The 19,360-nt window shown below is 44.2% G+C and overlaps 1 protein-coding gene across 1 annotated transcript in view; it reads right to left on the bottom strand.

Moving 5' to 3' along the window:
• The window catches only part of LRRC7 (leucine rich repeat containing 7), a 345,019-nt gene that overhangs the window by 4,843 nt on the left and 320,816 nt on the right, over positions 1 to 19,360 (bottom strand). Inside the window, exons 25-26 of the mRNA XM_066597771.1 lie at positions 18,944 to 19,036; positions 14,383 to 14,457 (exon numbers count right to left, since the gene is read on the bottom strand). Of these exons, the coding sequence (XP_066453868.1) occupies positions 14,383 to 14,457; positions 18,944 to 19,036 (168 nt within the window). The remainder of the gene's footprint in view (positions 1 to 14,382; positions 14,458 to 18,943; positions 19,037 to 19,360) is intronic.

Raw genomic sequence — 19,360 nt, 5'->3', positions numbered from 1 at the left:
CATCATTTGCCCGACATTCATCCCATCTAAAAGGGCCTTTAGAATCATACTCTGATTAGCAAATAGTAAAACAGATGATAAAAGTTTTTTATTTGCTCTTATATACATATATTTTACAATGTAAGCCTTAACTAAGTTCAGGAGTGCTTATAGATCAATTAACAATCTCAGACAGTTAGCAAACAGTAAGTGACTAAAAGAAGTTTTGCCCGGAGACCGACGTCACTGCATGTGCTAAGGGTTAGTAACCAATGATAGAGAATTGAAACAAGTTATGCATATGTATAAGGCTGCCTGTCCACGGACGTTGGGATATCCCACGGCGGATCTCCGCTGTGGGAGCTGCCGCCCGGGAGCAGGAGCCAGCAGACAGATCTCTGCGGTGAGCCTATTTGACAGATAGGCTCACCGCAGAGAATTGCAGCAATTCGCAGCATGCTGCGCTTTGCCTCCCATGAGCGGAGAATCGCTATGATTCTCCGCTTGTGGACAGCGGGGCTGCGCTTTCCATAGCAACGCTATGGAAAGCGGGCACTACGTTCATCGCAGCCGGATTATCGCCGCAGGGAACGCAATTCAAAAACGCCTGTGGACAGACAGCCTAAGTCAGGTGACCTCTAGCCTCGTTTTCAATGTATCTTTCTAAAGAGACTATAAATACTTTTGTTAACAAATAAACCAAATCATTTGCGATTTACATAAATAATGTACAATAATGAGTGTCTGCAGGCAGCAGTGAAGCATGGCGGAGAGCATTACAATAATGAGTGTCTACAGGCAACAGTGAAGCATGGCAGAGAGCGGTACAATAATGAGTGTCTGCAGGCAGCAGTGAAGCATGGTGGAAAGCGGTACAATAATGAGTGTCTGCAGGCAGCACTAAGGCATGGTGGAGAGCAGTACAATAATGAGTGTCTACAGGCAACAATGAAGCATGGCGGAGAGCGGTACAATAATGAGTGTCTGCAGACAGCGGTGAAGCATGGTGGAGAGAGGGAAAATAATGAGTGTCTGCAGGCAGCAGTGAAGCATGGCGGAGAGCAGTACAATAATGAGTGTCTACAGGCAACAGTGAAGCATGGCGGAGAGCGGTACAATAATGAGTGTCTGCAGGCAGCAGTGAAGCATGGTGGAAAGCGGTACAATAACGAGTGTCTGCAGGCAGCACTAAGGCATGGTGGAGAGCAGTACAATAATGAGCATCTACAGGCAACAGTGAAGCATGGCGGAGAGCGGTACAATAATGAGTGTCTGCAGGCAGCAGGGAATCATGGTGGAGAGCAGTACAATAATGAGTGTCTGCAGGCAGCAGTGAAGCATGGCGGAGAGCGGTACAATAATGAGTTTCTGCAGGCAGCAGTGAAGCATGGTGGAGACCGGTACAATAATGAGTGTCTGCAGGCAGCAGTGAAGCACTGTGGAGAGCGGTACAATAATGAGTGTCTGCAGGCAGCACTAAGTATGGTAGAGAGCGGTACAATAATGAGTGTCTGCAGGCAGCACTAAGTATGGTAGAGAGCGGTACAATAATGAGTGTCTGCAGGCAGCACTAAGGCATGGTGGAGAGCGGTACAATAATGAGTGTCTGCAGGCAACAGTGAAGCATGGCGGAGAGCGGTAAAATAATGAGTGTCTGCAGGCAGCAGTGAAGCATGGTGGAAAGCGGTACAATAACGAGTGTCTGCAGGCAGCACTAAGGCATGGTGGAGAGCAGTACAATAATGAGCATCTACAGGCAACAGTGAAGCATGGCGGAGAGCGGTACAATAATGAGTGTCTGCAGGCAGCGGTGAAGCATGGTGGAGAGAGGGAAAATAATGAGTGTATGCAGGCAGCAGTGAAGCATGGTGGAGAGCGGTACAATAATGAGTGTCTGCAGGCAGCAGGGAATCATGGTGGAGAGCAGTACAATAATGAGTGTCTGCAGGCAGCAGTGAAGCATGGTGGAGACCGGTACAATAATGAGTGTCTGCAGGCAGCAGTGAAGCACTGTGGAGAGCGGTACAATAATGAGTGTCTGCAGGCAGCACTAAGGCATGGTAGAGAGCGGTACAATAATGAGTGTCTGCAGGCAGCACTAAGGCATGGTGGAGAGCGGTACAATAATGAGTGTCTGCAGGCAGCACTAAGGCATGGTGGAGAGCAGTACAATATTGAGTGTCTGCAGGCAGCAGTGAAGCATGGTGGAGAGCAGTACAATAATGATTGTCTGCAGGCAGCAGTGAAGCATGGTGGAGAGCAGTACAATAATGAGTGTCTGCAGGCAGCAGTGAAGCATGGTGGAGAGTGGTACAATAATGAGTGTCTGCAGGCAGCAGTGAAGCATGGGGAAGGCTCCATGCAAGTTTGGGTCTGCATTTCAGCAAATGGATTTGGTCACGATTAATGATGTTTTCAATGCTGAGAAATACAGGCAGATACTTACCCATCATGCAACACAATCAGGGAGGCATCTGATTGGCTCCAAATTTATTCTTCAGCAGGATAACAACCCCAAACATGCAGCCAATGTCATTAAAAACTATCTGCAGTGTAAAAAAGAACAGGGAGTCCAGGAAGTGATGATTTGGCCCCACAAAGCCCTGATCTCACATCATCCAGTCGGTCTGAGATTACATGAAGAGACAGAAGGAGGGAGCTGACATCCACAGAAGATCTGTGCTCCCTGTTGAGTTCTCTCAAAAACTGTGTACAAGTGTTGTTTTGAGGGCAAAAGGCGGTCACACCAAATAATGATGTGATTGAGATTTCTCTTTTCTTCGGTCAGCTTGCACTTTGCTAATTGACCAAAACTCTATTAACACTTCTATTTTTGAAAGCATTTCTTACTTTGCAGCATTTTTTTCACACTTGTCTAAGACTTTTGCACAGTGCTGTATGTCTGGAAAACTAAATCATTGAATATGAGGAAGGACCCTAAAGAGCTGGACAGTGGAGACTCAGCGGCACCAAACCACTAGAAAACAGGGACTAAATGGAGTCCTAAACCATTGAACAACAAGGAATGCTTGAGACGTTAGACCATTGGACACCAGGGACTGTCTGGATCACTACTGTTGGACACAAGGTACTATTTGGGGCATTGAACCAATGTGCATGAAGAACTGTCTGGGGAACGAAATCATTGGACATCATGGACTGTCTGGGGGGAGCTAAATCCTTGGAAACCAGGAACTATCTGGGGCTCTGAGGGACCTTTCCCACGTTTTACAAGATGCTTTGAAAAACACAGCGTAATCTGCTGCTGTGGATCTCCGCTCCCTACCCCTCGTGTATACATGCAGATTTTGGTGCAGAAGTTTCTAGGTATTTAGGTGCATCTTGCAGACATATTCTGCATGTGTGAAAGGTCCCTAAAGCCCTGGACACCAGTGACTCTATGAAGTACTACACTACTGAACTCCAGGAACTGTCTAAACTATTAGACACCAAGGACCATCTGGAGTCCTAACACATTGGGTTCCAGGCCCTGTTTGGGGAATAAACCACTGGACTCCGGGGACTTTGTGGAGTACTACACTATTACACTCCTAGGACAGTTTGGACAAGTAATACCCTGGGCTCCAGGGACTGGTAGACTGGTAATAGCTCGCTGGATACTAAAAGTACTGCTATATTATCAGTTTAGTCATATTCCACAACTGAGAAATGGCTGATATATCTAAACCATTCCATGCATGTATACACAGTCATGACCTTTCAGTCTTATGTGTGTGCCCGTGGATTAGGGATGGTTTTTCTATACTTCAGTATTACCTGTGTCTATACTGTAACAGAATAGAGAAGCAGCATTGATCACAACTGTGTACCTACCACAAATACCAATCCTGCAACCTCTTCATATAAGACTTACCAGTATATACTTAAAAGTTGCATTAACATGTCCTGGGGACCAGATGGCAGCAGTGGTATACATGGCATATTGCACTCTGCCCATCCTGAATTCTTTAGTGCTTGTTCAGACCAGAATGTCGGTTACATTCCTATTTCTATCCTATCTATCTATACTATCTATAGGGATATTCACTAATCAGCCATTAAAACCACCTGCCTACTATTGCATAGGTTCCCCTCGTGATGCCAAAGCAACCCTGACCTCTCGAAGTATGGACTCCACAAGACCTCTGAAGCTCAACGGGACTGAGGTTGGTGAATTTGGAGGACTAGTCATCACCTTGATCTCGTTGTCATGTTTCTCATCTGCTCTTGAACAGTTTTGCAGTGTGGCTGGGGGCAATATCCTACTGAATACAACTGCCATAGGGGGGGGAGAACCAGTCTGTACAATGTTAGGTAGGTGATACATGGCACATCCATATGATGCCAGGACCCAAGTACCCAGCAGAATGTTGCCCATCACACTGCCTTTGGTGTCTTGTCTTCTCCCCATAGTGCATCCTGGTGCCATCTCTTCCTAGGTAAGTGATGCACCTGGCTGTCCATATGATGTCAAGACCCAAGTATCCAACATGACAGTGCCTCTGGTGTCTTGTCTTTTCCCTATAGCGCATCCTGGGGCCATCTCTTCCCCCAGGTAAGTGACGCACCCGGACGTCCACATGATGCCAGGACCCAAGTATCCAACATCACGCTGCCTCTACCGTCTTGTCTTCTCCCCATAGTGCATCCTGGTGCCATCTTCTCATTAGGTAAGTGATACACCCGGCCATCCACATGATGGCACGACCCAAGTACCCAGCATCACACTGCCTCTGTCGTCTTGTCTTCTCCCCATAGTGCATCCTGGTGCCATCTCTTCCCAGGTAAGTGACGCACCCGGCCGTCCACATGATATAAAAGAGAATCTGATTCATCAGACCACACAGCCTTCTTCCATTTCTCCATGGTCCAGTTCTGATGTTCACTTGTTCATTGTAGACATTTTTGGCGGTGGCAGCGCAGGCACTGTGCTCGGTCTGTAGCTACACCGCCCCATACACTGCGGTCTGCGATGTCCTGTGTGATCAGACACCTTTCTATCATCATCAGCCAGAACTTTATCAGTACTTATTCCTATAGTGGCTCCTCTGTGAGCTTTAATCAGATGAGTGGTCTTTACTCCTCACACATCAGTGACCCTTAGGTACCCATCACGCTGCCACTAGTTCACTGGCTGTCCTTCCTTGGACCACTTTTGGTAGGCACTACTGGGAACCTCGCATCAAACCTGCCGTCTACACATCACAATTTGGCGCTCAGATCTTAACGCTTCTCCATTTTTCCTGCTTCCAACACATAATCATCAATGACTGACTGCTCACTTGCTTCCTAATATACCCCCACACCCCCGACAGGCGCCATCATCGCCAGATAATCAGAGTTATTCACTTCACCTGTAGGGTGCCCATACACATTGTGACTGCAATAAATAACAGCAAAATACTACTAATTGCTGGGCTGCACCTGTGCTTGCATCTTGAAACCATGGCGAGCGCATGTCTTCACCCCTCCCTACGAAAATTCTCAGCTTCCTATTGCCTCTACTAAGAGGTGTTCTGCATACCGTTCAGAGCAATACGAGCTACATTATGTTAGAAGATTATGAAATTTGATTTTATTCACATTTTTCCATCCGGTGTTGGGCGCCTTTGGCCTCAATGACTGCAGTAACCCTCCAAGACCGCTTTGCATCAAATTCTCACAGATGTGCGAAGGGATTTGCCTCCATTCCTCGAGGAGAGCTTCAGATAGTGATGCGAGGTATGATGGACATGTTGGCCATACACGGATACGGCGTTCTAGTTCATCTGAAAGATGCTCAATGGGATTAAGATTCGGACTTTAGGCCGACCAATGAAGTTTTCAGATGTTCTGCTCCTCAGACCAAACCTCAACACTGCGTGGCGCATGACATGGTGATCGGTCAAGTTGGTGGAGACACGGAGCTGTACCAAAGTATTGCCACATGGTAGGTAATGCCACATTGTCGGAATGTCTCTATACCCACTGGCGTTGAGGTGGACTTCACCATAACCAATGGCCCTAGTCCCTCCAACCACACACACACCATAACTGCCTTCAAACCTCAGTGTTGGGACGATGCAGTCATGTAGAAACCGCTCTCCAGGCAACCACCACATCCAAGTGCCGCCATCCGATTGGAAGATGGTGTAGTGTCATTCATCTGTCCAGGACACTTGCTTCTGCTCACTTATAGTCCGACGCTTCAAGCCCCATCGCAGGCGCCGCTGTGCATTCACTACTGTGATGTTGTGTGCAGCCGCTCGTCCATGGTAACCCTTCACATGCCGTTCCCTACGGAGGGCTCTGGTGCTAAAAGATCTTCTAATGACCTGTGAGACCTCCTGAGTGAGGGCAGACAATGTGTGTAATGTCTTCACAGCTTGTACAAGGCTCTGTGGTCCATGTTTTGTCAGTTTACGAGGTCTCCCTGAACGTGGCGGCACCGCACACACCTAATGGCTTCCATCCCCCAATAACGTGGCCAACAGTGGACTCTGGGAGATCCAAAAGTGGAAATGTCTGTACTGATTGGTTGGTGATATCCCTGCATCAGACCCCATTGTCAGCTCTACATCTTGTGACATCCCCCCATCAGACCCCGCTGCTCTACTCCTGGTGACATCCCCCCACCAGACCCCACTGCTCGACACCTAGGGGCATCCGCAGGTTGCTGTACTAAGATCCCCTGTGTGACCCTCTCCTTTATACTTAATGCTCACACATTCGATTTTCCGTGTTACGCCTAGTGCAGGGCCTGAGAGGGCGGAGCATGCGGGTGTGAGTTCTGTTTTTGGTATTTTTTGAATCCCTACGTCATGTTCCACCCCCTCCGCCCTTCACCAGGTATAACAAAGTGAATTAGTTTTGCCTAGTGTGATACTAATAGAAACCCAAAGACGTTGGATATAATAGGGACACACTGCTTTGGAATCGGTTTAACTTTAACCCTTTGTTACCCAAAACGTAATGGAATTAGTAGCTGCTTATCTCTTCCTCCATAAAAACAGCAGCCGTGCCCCAGCTGAACTCACTAGTCACTAGTCACAGTTAGTTTAATCTTCGAGTTTGCACCCATTACAGGGAACACAGTCAGAATTACAGGATATTACAAGATATGTAATTCTGCACCTAAAGTCTATGGAAAAAAACACAAGAAATTCCGCAAGATGTTCTGCAGAATGTATTCTGCAGTTAACTCTTTAACGCCACAAGATGTAAGTCTACGTCCTGGCAGGGTGGTAGTTAACACAACAGGATGTAAACTTACGTCATGTGGATGGCATGGGCTCTGAAGTGAGCCCGTGCCACCCAGCAGCAGAAGCCGTCTATGATTCATAGTCGGCATCCCGAGCAATATTGGGGATCAATGAGCACACCGATCCCCACTCATTACCCTTTACGTGCCACGATCAATGTACATTGCGGCATTTAAAGGGTTCACAGAGGTAACACGCTCCCTCTGTGACATTATCGGCCCACTGCGATATAATTGCGGAGGGCTGCCATTGCAACCGGACGCTATGTACTGGTGTCCGGGCCTGTCATTGCCTCTGATTGCTATTGTGAGCGATAATGCATTGTGGTACAGAAGCGCTGTAATGCATTATCATAGCGATCAGAGCTTTTCTGGTTCAAGTCCCCTAAAAAGTGTAAAAAAATTAAAATAGTATTAAAAGAAAAAAAAAACTTTTGTGCACTTTCCCGTTTGTGGAAAGAAAAAATGTAAAAAAAAATTGTATCATCGTATCTGTAATGACCCGTACTATAAATTCAATACACTATTTATACTGCATGTTGAAAACCATAAAAAAAAAATCGGAGACCAAATGCTTATTTTGTTCATTTTGCCTCCCAAAGAAAACACAATAAAAGTGAACAAAAAGCCGTCCGTACCGCAAAATGGTACCTATAAAAACTGCAGCTGATCATACAAAAAACAAGCCCTCACAGAGCGCCGTCCATGGAAGAGTAAAAAGTTATGGGACTTTGAATGCAACAAAAGAAAAGCAAAAAAAAACAAAAGAGGGTTTTGTATTGTGCAAAAGTGGAAAAAACGAGAAAAAAAAGTAATAATTTTGGTACCGCTGTAATCGTAGCAGCCCACAGACAAAAATTATCATGTCATCCATGCTGCATAATTAATGCTGTAAAAAACAAAAACAATGACAAATTAACATTTTTTTCCTTCCTGCCCTCCCCCCCCCCAGAAAATTATACGTTTTCCAATACTTTACACGGACACAAAAACGGCAGCGATAAAAACTACGGTTCGCCACGCAAAAAATAAACGCCCCCACAATACCGCCATCTCGATGGAAAAATAAAAAAGTCATGGCTTTTGAAAAGTGGAGATGAAAATCTTCCAAAAATCGCCATGTCCAAAAAAGGCCGCGTCACTAAAGGGTTAGGAAGGCAACAAAATTCGCATCTGCGCTGCGTCCTGCGGACTACGTCCGTCCCGTGTGAAAGCACCCTGAAGAGCATACCACGAATACAGTTGAGGGCTCAAAAACATGGGCGCATGCGCAAATATGCTCGCCGCCATGGAGCATAATGGTGCATGAACCAGGCAAAATTAATAGTCATTTTTTTACCGTTCTAGTTTTGCGCTATTGCGCATAGATAAAAAGAGATAAGCAGGAAGATCGTTCCGGCCCTGCCTTCTCTCACACATAGAAAAACCACATGCGAGAAAGATGGGGCACACATAATATTAGCGCACGAGAATCCCGCTCGTCAGAACGAAACCACTGAAATCAGTGGTTTTGTTTTATGCAGATAAGGGGAATGGAACGATGCCTCTGCAGCGCCACCTATTGGATTTTGCTGCGGTTTCACCCTGTATTCCACCTCCTCAACACAAGAGGTGAAATCTGCAGCGTAAAAACCGACATAATTAAAACGCGCTGTAGATTTTTGTCAGCCGAGGATGGATAAAATTTTTGGATTTCCGATCAAAAATGCCTGTAATAGAAAATCCGAAGATTTCCTCTACCTGCGAATATTCGTCAGGGGCCAAATTACCAGATTTTCTGGTTTATCAGTCACAAAAAAGTGTAGTATCCTCACCCTGGGGGTGCAGCTTGGGAGGTGTAAGGGCATGTGCTTCACCTGCCCTGCTCTATCTTGCTTACCCCTGCTCTGGCTTTTTGCAACCTTCTGGACTATCGGATGCTGGATTAAAGGAATTTCCCCTTTTAAGGCCTAGTGCTCTTTAAATCCATAGGATGTAATGGAAACAATAACTGGGGGGAAAAAAGGACTTAAAAACATCTGACGAGCTCACGGCGCGCACTAAATTAGACGCGGTTATTTACTGCTTCCTATACGTTCTCGGGCTGCCAAGAAAGCGAAGAGCTCAGGAAGGTTGTTTAATGGCTGTAAACTAATTTAATATGCGTTACTGCTAAGCATAATTGGCAGAATAACACGGTCCGCTCGGATACTGCGGAGGAGCCTTCTGCCGCGCGCTCATTTGCATACAGTATTTTACTGTATAAACAGAGCTGGGCATTAGCCTTAGGAAAGCGTGCGGCATCCGGGGGTAAGACGCGCTGCTCAGCCTTGAAGGTCGCGCTTATTTTACGGTTCACCTGCGCAACAAAACAATATACCACTTACATCGATGGAGATAAGTTTTCAAAGGAAATAATGAGCTCCGCCGTAAAGGCGGTCGTCTCCGCTTAAATGTTATTTTCACGTAACCTTGACACATTTCAATAGCAACACCATCAGTCAGGGATGTTACCTAGCAACTAAAACCCTCGCACCATTGTGTTTTCAGGAGATTTATTAAGCTGGAACACTAAAAAAAAAAAGAATGGATTAACCCCTTGTGGGACCGTAACGACCAATCAGAATCCGTAATCCATGTTACAATTTTTTAGTTTCACTTTCCTGAGAGTAGCACTTTTTGATGCTTTAAAGGGGTACTCCGGCGCTGGGTCAGTCTTTGCGGTTTTCACCCATCCACCGATTCCACATGCGCAGCAGCAGCTCTATTCCTCTCATACAGATAGCAGAGGACCGTGCCCCAATGAAATGAATGGAGATATGGGGCCCGTGCAGCTCCGTTCATTTCAGTGAGGCGGACGGAAATAGCCTAGCGCGGTTCTTGGCTATCTGTATGCGCCAATGAGGGGAATGGAGGCACTGCCGCAAATGTGCAATCAGCAGTGCATCCCCCACTACACTACAGAGATGAGAGAATGAATGGTGAACTGTAAAATAGAGGGGGCACAGGTCCCCTATTCTCGGGATCAGTGGGTGCCCCAGTGATCGTACCCCCGCCGATCTACCTATCTAGTGAATGAGTTAAAACTGGGGAAAAAATGCCCCACCACCAGCACACCCCTTTAAAGAGAATGTTCAGCTTTTTGGTTCTGCTTCTTTATTTACCATAGTTACAGAGCTCCAAATCCCTAGCACAGAGAAAAATGGTGGCTACCTGCAGCCACCACTAGAGGGGGCTTAGTACCTACATTGAGTTTTGATGACTACAAAGATATATATTTTTTAAAAAGTTAGAAAGCCAATGGATATCTAAGTAACAAAGTTCAAATATTGAGGTTTGTTTTTCATTATAGCGGGGTAAAGAGGATTGCAGTATGATGGCCAAGAACCTAAATTCGCCCCCAAGGAGTAACCCTTTAAATAGTGTGCCCACACACTTTTGATGAGACTGGAGCATTATTAATAGACAGGGTGTTACTGTAGTGGTGATGTGAAAGACTTATAGATAGATAAATAGATAGACAGATAGATAAGAGATATCTATCTATCTCATATCTATCTATCTCGTATCTATCCATCTATCTATCTCGTATCTATCTATCTATCTATCTCATATCTATCTATCTATCCCATATCTATCTATCTATCCATCTATCTCATATCTATCTATCTATCTCATATCTATCTATATATCTATCTATCTATTTATCTCATATCTATCTATCTCATATCTATCTATCTATCTCATATCTATCTATTTCATATCTATCTATCTATCTATCTCATTATCTATTTATCTATCTATCTATCTCATTATCTATCTATCTATCTCATTATCTATCTATCTATTCATCTCATTATCTATCTATCTCATTATCTATCTCATTATCTATCTCATTATCTATCTATCTCATTATCTATCTCATTATCTCTCATTATCTATCTATCTCATTATCTATCTCATTATCTATCTATCTCATTATCTATCTATTTATCTCATTATCTATCTTTCTCCTTATCTATCTATCTTTCTCATTATCTATCTATCTATCTTTCTCATTATCTATCTATCTTTCTCATTATCTATCTATCTATCTCATTATCTATCTATCTATCTCATTATCTATCTATCTCATTATCTATCTCATTATCTATCTATCTCATTATCTATCTATCTCATTATCTATCTATCTCATTATCTATCCATCTCATTATCTATCTATCTCATTATCTATCTATTTATCTCATTATCTATCTTTCTCCTTATCTATCTATCTTTCTCATTATCTATCTATCTATCTATCTATCTATCTTTCTCATTATCTATCTATCTTTCTCATTATCTATCTATCTATCTCATTATCTATCTATCTCATTATCTATTTATCTCATTATCTATCTTTCTCCTTATCTATCTATCTTTCTCATTATCTATCTATCTATCTTTCTCATTATCTATCTATCTTTCTCATTATCTATCTATCTCATTATCTATCTATCTCATTATCTATCTATCTCATTATCTATCCATCTCATTATCTATCTCATTATCTATCTATTTATCTCATTATCTATCTATTTATCTCATTATCTATCTATCTTTCTCATTATCTATCTTTCTCATTATCTATCTATCTTTCTCATTATCTATCTATCTATCTATCTTTCTCATTATCTATCTATCTATCTATCTATCTCATTATCTATCTATCTATCTATCTATCTCATTATCTATCTATCTATCTATCTATCTCATTATCTATCTATCTATCTATCTATCTATCTATCTCATTATCTATCTATCTCATTATCTATCTATCTATCTATCTATCTCATTATCTATCTATCTCATTATCTATCTATCTATCTATCTATCTATCTCATTATCTATCTATCTCATTATCTATCTATCTATCTATCTATCTATCTATCTATCTATCTATCTATCTATCTATCTCATTATCTATCTATCTCATTATCTATCTATCTATCTCATTATCTATCCATTTATCTCATTATCTATCTTTCTCATTATCTATCTATCTTTCTCATTATCTATCTATCTATCTCATATCTATCTATCTATCTCATATCTATCTATCTATCTATCTATCTCATTATCTATCTATCTCATTATCTATCTATCTTTCTCATTATTTATCTATCTTTCTCATTATTTATCTATCTATCTCATTATTTATCTATCTTTCTCATTATCTATCTATCTTTCTCATTATCTATCTATCTTTCTCATTACAGCATAAAAGAATGGAGTGAGAACTACATACTATATATTTTTATTATACAAAACACACAATACATTAAAAGTATATAACATGTTTCCCCGAAAATAAGACACCGTCCTATATTAATTTTTGCCCCAAAAGAGAGACAGTGTCTTATTTTCAGGGGGTGTCTTAATACTCATATAGCATGCAGCGTTCGGGTCCCTCACTTGGCACTCCAGCAGTGTCCGTGTAGTCCTCGGCACTGAGAGAGCATTCTCTTCCTTGTAACAGGGCTTAAATACCCCGCCTCCAGCAAGAGATTGATGTGATTGGATCACGAGCGCAGCCAATCAGAGCCGATGAACTAATCACAGCCATTCAATGATGTCATTCACTGAATGGTAGTGATTTGGTCATCGAGCACCGGCTCTGATTGGCCGAGGCAATGCGCTCATGATCCAAGGAATTTCATTTTTTCCATTTCTCTCCACTTAGAATTTTGTTTCAGTTTTTCAGTACATTATATGGTACATCATATTGTACCACTGAAAAAATCCAACTCGTCCCACAAAAAACAAGCCCCCATAGAGCTACGTTGAATAAATAACAGAGTTATGATTTTTTTTTTAAGGGGGGGAGAAAAAAACGAAAATGGAAAAACAAAAAAAGCTTAGTCACTAAGGGATTAATATATGATGGAATGATATGCAATACTGATTTGTTTGGCATTTCTACCAAATACTGGCCTTACTGTTATATGGATACCCTGTGTTATTCTTACACATTATCTATCTAGCTATCAATCTATCTATCTGTCTAATAACATGCTACCTGCACCCCAGGAATATCGCAAAATCCGGCCGTTCCTGACCAAGAACATGCTGAAGACTCTCGTTGGCACCCTCATGCATTCCAGACTTGACTACTGCAACTCGCTGCTCATCGGCCTCCCCCGCACCAGACTCTCCCCTCTCCAATCCATACTAAATGCAACAGCTAGACTCATCTTCCTATCCAGCCACTTCTCAGATGTCTCTGCACTATGCCAGTCGCTGCATTGGCTGCCCATCCACTACAGAACTCAATTCAAACTCATCACCCTCACCCACAAAGCTCTCCATGGCGCCGCACCACCATACTTTGCTTCCCTCCTGTCCATACACCACCCATCCCGCACACTCCGATCCACTAACACACTCAGACTAAACACCCCTGTAATACGAACGTCACTTGCTCGCCTCCAGGACTTCACTAGAGCAGCACCAATCATCTGGAATGCTCTACCCCAAGGCACCCGGACATTCTCCAACACACAGAAATTCAGACGTGCCCTAAAGACTCACCTCTTCAAAGAAGCATACCAAATCTCCTGATTTAGTCCCCCGCCCTCAAATCATGCCCATCATGCACTCCTGAGTGAGCTCCCTGTGCATCCAATCTATGTCTATCCATCTATCTATCTCATATCCTTCAATCTGCCATGTATGCATGGTGCTAATGTCCATAGAAACAAACACTGTGCACACCCCTATCTTTTCCATACAGTACTCATATAGTAACACTGTACAGGAACCAAATAATACCATCCAGTGCCCATAAAATAGAGCCATACCGTACATCAATGATTTCTTGTGTTAATGGCCACACATGTTAGGGGCAGGGTGGTGAAGATCCAGAGGCATTTGCCCCTGATTTCATACAGCTTGGTTCTTACCACGTCTAGTTCAGGGTATATAAGTTACCATGCAGAGAATGCCTTGTACTCACTGCTTCAGGTAGGGACCCAAAATCTATGAGTGGCCCCAATGAAAGCCCATGGTCTACTCCGCTGTCCAAGTGCTCCGTCCAGCCTTGATGATACCATGCACTCACCATGCAGATGTTACATGAACCCCGTGGACTGTCCACTACGTCTGTTTCTGCGTACATCTATGGTAGTAAGTAATGAGAATCTTACCTGTAGGATCTTATCCCCGGGCCGGAGCACACCGTATGCTGGTCCATCAGGTTGAACCCTAGTAACAAAGATACCCTATAAGTCAGAAGTAACATAGGTTAGGAGTCTTTCACTAGTCCTCTATACTGAATACTACTCAAGCTTGATGCCTCTGGGTGTCCAGCAAAAGAAATGGAGACGGCTAATATCCAAAGATGTGATGTTAGGAGAAGGATGTTGATCGATGACACGAAGCTCAGTGCTACACAATGGGGATGACACAGACAGGGTACACAATGCCGCACAGACAGAACTGACGGTCAAATACTACAGATGCTCAAAGACATTGGAATACTATGATCATACAGAGAACCGTAATAAGTTCCCATCCCCATTAACATGCTCGGTGGTCTTGGTTAAGTTCTGGTTGGTTGCTATAGTCAACGCACCCAAATGCAACGTTAATCACTCATGGGTTTTTATACATCTCTATACTGTGTAGGACTAATGTATAGGATAATGTAAAGGGTAGGTTCACGGCTGCAACCTTCTACGAAAAAGGATTCAAGGGCCTTATACACCTTCAGAGCTCCGGGTGGCGCAAAGTGCTTAGGCAGCAGGAACGCTCACGACCTGAAGGTTTGCGGGTTTAGTCCCCATGTGGTTCAGGTAGCTGGCACAAGGTTGACTCAGCCTTCCATCCTTCCGAGGTCGGTAAAATGAGTACCCAGCTTGCTGGGGGGTAAAAGATGAAGGCAAACCACCCCGCGAAAACAGTCTGCCCAGAAAGCGTCATGATGTGACGTCAGCCTAGGAGTGAGTCACGGCTCGGTGCTTGCAACAGGGGACTTTACCTTACACGTTCAACAACAGTTGGAGAAACGATTGTTCATCACACATTCCCTATTCATATGGCTCGGCCCAGTGTTTGCATGCTTAGTGTGGTAAACCATAATCAGACAGCACTAGCGCCAGCTTATCTCCCAAAGTACAGAAGGATCAGGCGTTGAAATTTAATATCCCTGATCCTTTTTTCCTCTGACACTGTACACAGAGAGTTGTCCAGGCCTTGTGTTATTGGTGTGTTCATATGAATAAACTATAGTGTGTATGGGGGCCTTAAAGAGCCTTTCTGGTTGTAAACTATTGATCGCCTATCCTCAGGATAACTGATCAATAGTAGATTGCTGGGGGTACGCTCCCCAGGAACCTCACAGATTAACTGTTTGCCAGGCTGTGGTGCCTGTGCACTGAGCTGATTTTTGCAGGAAGCACACAGCTCCGCTTTTACTGCAGTGGCTAGGTTTGGTATTGCAGGCAAAGTTCCCATTCATTTAAATGGAAACTTGGCCTGCAATGCCAAGCCTGGCCACTACAGTAAGAACAGCGGTGTGTTCTTTCTGCAGAATTCAGTTCAGTACATGAGTATACTGGCCTGGTATACAGTTTATCAATAGGGGTTCCAAGCAACGGACTCCCACCATAGGCGATCAATCGTTTACAACTGGAAAAAACCCTTTAAGCATTTTTTATAGTACTTTTGCTTTAAAATAACCGGCCGCTTGGTGCATACAGCTCCTCTGCAGACCTATGTGTCTCCATGTTTGCAGACTACAAACCAAACCTGTGCAGTCTGATACTGCAGATGTGTTATTGTCCTTTTTAATAACCCGCTGACTGTAGAAGATGACGCAGATGAAAGGGGGTAACACATGACTGAAGGATCAGACTACACAAGGTTTGTTTGCAGCTTGTAACCATGGAGACACATAGGTCTGCATAGGAGCTGTAACAAAAACACACGCCTCTGCACTCATATACATTTAATATCTGCATAAAATTGCACAATGGTTGTTTATACAATCACATGGAAATGCAAGGTTATTGGCACATATTTTGATCAAAGCATGTGCGGCCATCCGCCAGGCGAACCTTATTAGGCAGGTACCTAGCTCTAAAAGACAGCTCTTTTTGGCTTAGAGTCCTCCAGTGGACTCAGGATAAGCCACATGGGACAGCAATATATGTGCTAATAACCTTGCATTGTTATGTGGTTGGCATAAAGAACAGTTGTGCAATTTTATTTAGATATTAAATGTGTTAGGCCGCATGCCCACGGGGAAAATCAGGCCCGCCACGGATTCTTCATGTAGAATCCTCAGCGGGTCCCTCCTGCCCCGCGGACATGAGGCCTAAAAATAAGAATAAACTCACCTGCTCCGGGCGATGCGTGTCTCCCCTTCTTTGCGTCCGGATCTTCTTTCTTCGGCCCGGCGGATGCGCACGGCACGCCGGCAGCGTCACGCGCGCATGCGTGGGGCACATCCGCCGGGCTGAAGAAAGAAGAGCCGGCCACGAAGAAGGGAAGAACTGCATCGGCCGGAGCAGGTGAGTTTAATTCTGGTACAAGTGTCCCGCAGATCCGAACGGCTTCCATAGGCTTCAATAGAAGCCTGCGGGAGCCGTCCCCACAGGAGACCCGCACTAAAATGGAGCATGTCCATTTTTTTTCCCGCACGCGGATCTGCGCCTGACGGGAAGAGTGACATCCACAGGTATTTAACTACCTGCGGGTGTCTAATGCATCCCTATGGGGCGCGGATCCGCGTGCGGGAGAAACGCTGCGGATTTAAAGCCCGTGGACATGAGGCCTAAGAGTGCTGAAGCGTGTGTTTCTGTTACCGTATTTGTTGCAGCCATGGCTTATGTACACCGTCACACTTAGGCCTCCTGCACACTGGCCCAAATTCTGCGGCGGGATTTCCTGCAGAATTTCTACCCGTGCCCGCTGCCATAGGATTGTAATAGATAATGCAATCCTATGCAGACAGCTGCGAGTTGACCGCGTGAAAACTCACGCAGTAAACAAATCCTATTACTGTGCGAGCCTCGCAAGAGTCCGCACAGGAACATCACGGTTGATGCACCCGCCGGCTCTGCTCTGCGCATATGCTGGCGGGGCGGCAGCCGGCACATAGCTGAGTGGAGAAGACGCCGAGAGGAGGTGAGCCGCAGGGGCACGGCTCGCATCCCACTGCGAGAATTCTTGCAGCTGGATCTGAGCCGGCCGTCTGCAGGAGGCCTTAATTATATTTTTTTGGAGGTGCAGAATTTTGTTTCTTGTGTTTATTGCAGAGGAGCTCCAGACAGATTACAGTCGTGGATTGTTCATCAAGACTACAAGGAAAATTGCTTCAGATTTTTTTTTCTGACGCATTAGAGTAATAGAAGTATGGATGCAAAAATGTTCATATACTCTGAGGCAGTAAGAGGGTCAACATCAAGTGTGGATTCAAAAACAATCTGTTTCACTATATATATATGGTCTGTCTCCTGGGGGATCACCAATTATGTAATGATGATGCCTAGTCACCCAGCTTGGGTCCCACCACTTCATAATCATTAGATTGCTGCTTTCATGGGGCCTGTTATGATCATACGCTAATGATGGGCCACAACCTATGCTGTTTTGGGGGGAAAGAAGCTTAATCAGCCATGTTGGATTTTACAGATTGATTACATTCTTCCCCAGCCGCCCTTCCCAAGGTTAGTTCCATACAGAATTATACACTGAGCTGATAGTCATACCCAGAATTCTATGTTTATTCATTAAAAACATAAAAACACTTGCAAAAACCATACAAGCAAGTCAACGCACAACAAACAGCACATAAAACGGCAGCACAAACAAAGAACCAAAGAAAGAACGTCGTTTTCTTTGGTTCCTCCAATTATCTTATAAATAGCCGTGGATGCTTGTATCTCCAACCTACGCGGCCTAAATGTTGGCTTAGCCTGTCAAACCGCGGCCGACATAAGTCTACAGCATCTGTGAGAGGAGAACTGTCTGGAAAACCGTCACAAGCGCCTCGAAACCTTCAAAAACCAAGATCGCACTTCAAAACACATTAAAGCTTATTTACTAATACTGTCTAAAAGTTAGAAAGTGCAAACCTACACTAGACAGTCTTAATAGGCGCCAGATTTATCCTACCGGCACTGCTGAATGATAAATATGACAAATTTTAAAGCTGTCTAATCTAAGTTTAGACCACGTACTAATTGGCTAAGTTTACGCCAAAAAGTGCACCGAAATTTTGCCAGAATTTAGGCCAAGTTGGAAAAACTGTTCAAAAGTGTCTAAAAACCCAAAGAGGGAATTTACTAAGCCCGGCTTCTCCGATGGTGGGGTTAGTACAATTTCCCCCAGTGCACAGTGTGCCTAATACATGAAAAAGTACAGACCTTTTTATGTATTCAGCTCATTCTAGCACCTCCGTGGGCGTACTAGGTCCGACATGAAAAAGGAGACCGAGCTCAAGTTAACCCATTTTGTATGTAGGGACTGTCCTCTCTGGACATTGGTGAGACCTTCTCTCCTACAGGGGAAAGTTGTAGTGGGACGGATGAACCAGCTGCAGACCCTCCTAACCCTAAATAAGGTGTTGGTAAGAACCAAGACATGGTAGGGGCATCATTAAACTTTTTGATTCTTCTGCACAGCATGTAGATGTGAATGTACATTTCCTACCAAGTACAAAAATCACAACTGAGGTGGTGATACGGTGATGCCACCACTCACCTTATCGGACGGTTTGAATGGGTTTCCTTGTCCACTTAATCCACCGCTGATACTGAATCCAAGACCCGGATTCTTTTCTATCCTTACACAGTACTGGAGAGAGATTGAGGAAGACAGTCACACAGGTAGAAAGAGTAAGAAGACTGAGGCTGGCTTTACACTGGACACCTATCATCCAAATGGTCATTCAGAATGGCAACTTAAAGGCGTATTCTGGAGAGTAAAACTTTTTCCAAAAGTCCCAGCAGATGGGTGATAAGTTGATAAATTGATGGGGGTGCGATCACTTGGACGCCCACCAATAGGCTACAGCACGGCTCCATTAATTTCAGAGGGGCAGACCGAGATAGTTGAGTACAAAGTGCTCGGCTATTTCCGTCACACCCATTGAAATGAATGGAGTGGTACCACGCATAC

The sequence above is a fragment of the Eleutherodactylus coqui genome, chromosome 3, assembly GCF_035609145.1.
Source record: "Eleutherodactylus coqui strain aEleCoq1 chromosome 3, aEleCoq1.hap1, whole genome shotgun sequence".
Taxonomy (NCBI): Eukaryota; Metazoa; Chordata; class Amphibia; order Anura; family Eleutherodactylidae; genus Eleutherodactylus; species Eleutherodactylus coqui.
This window is presented reverse-complemented; position numbering and strand designations above follow the sequence as displayed.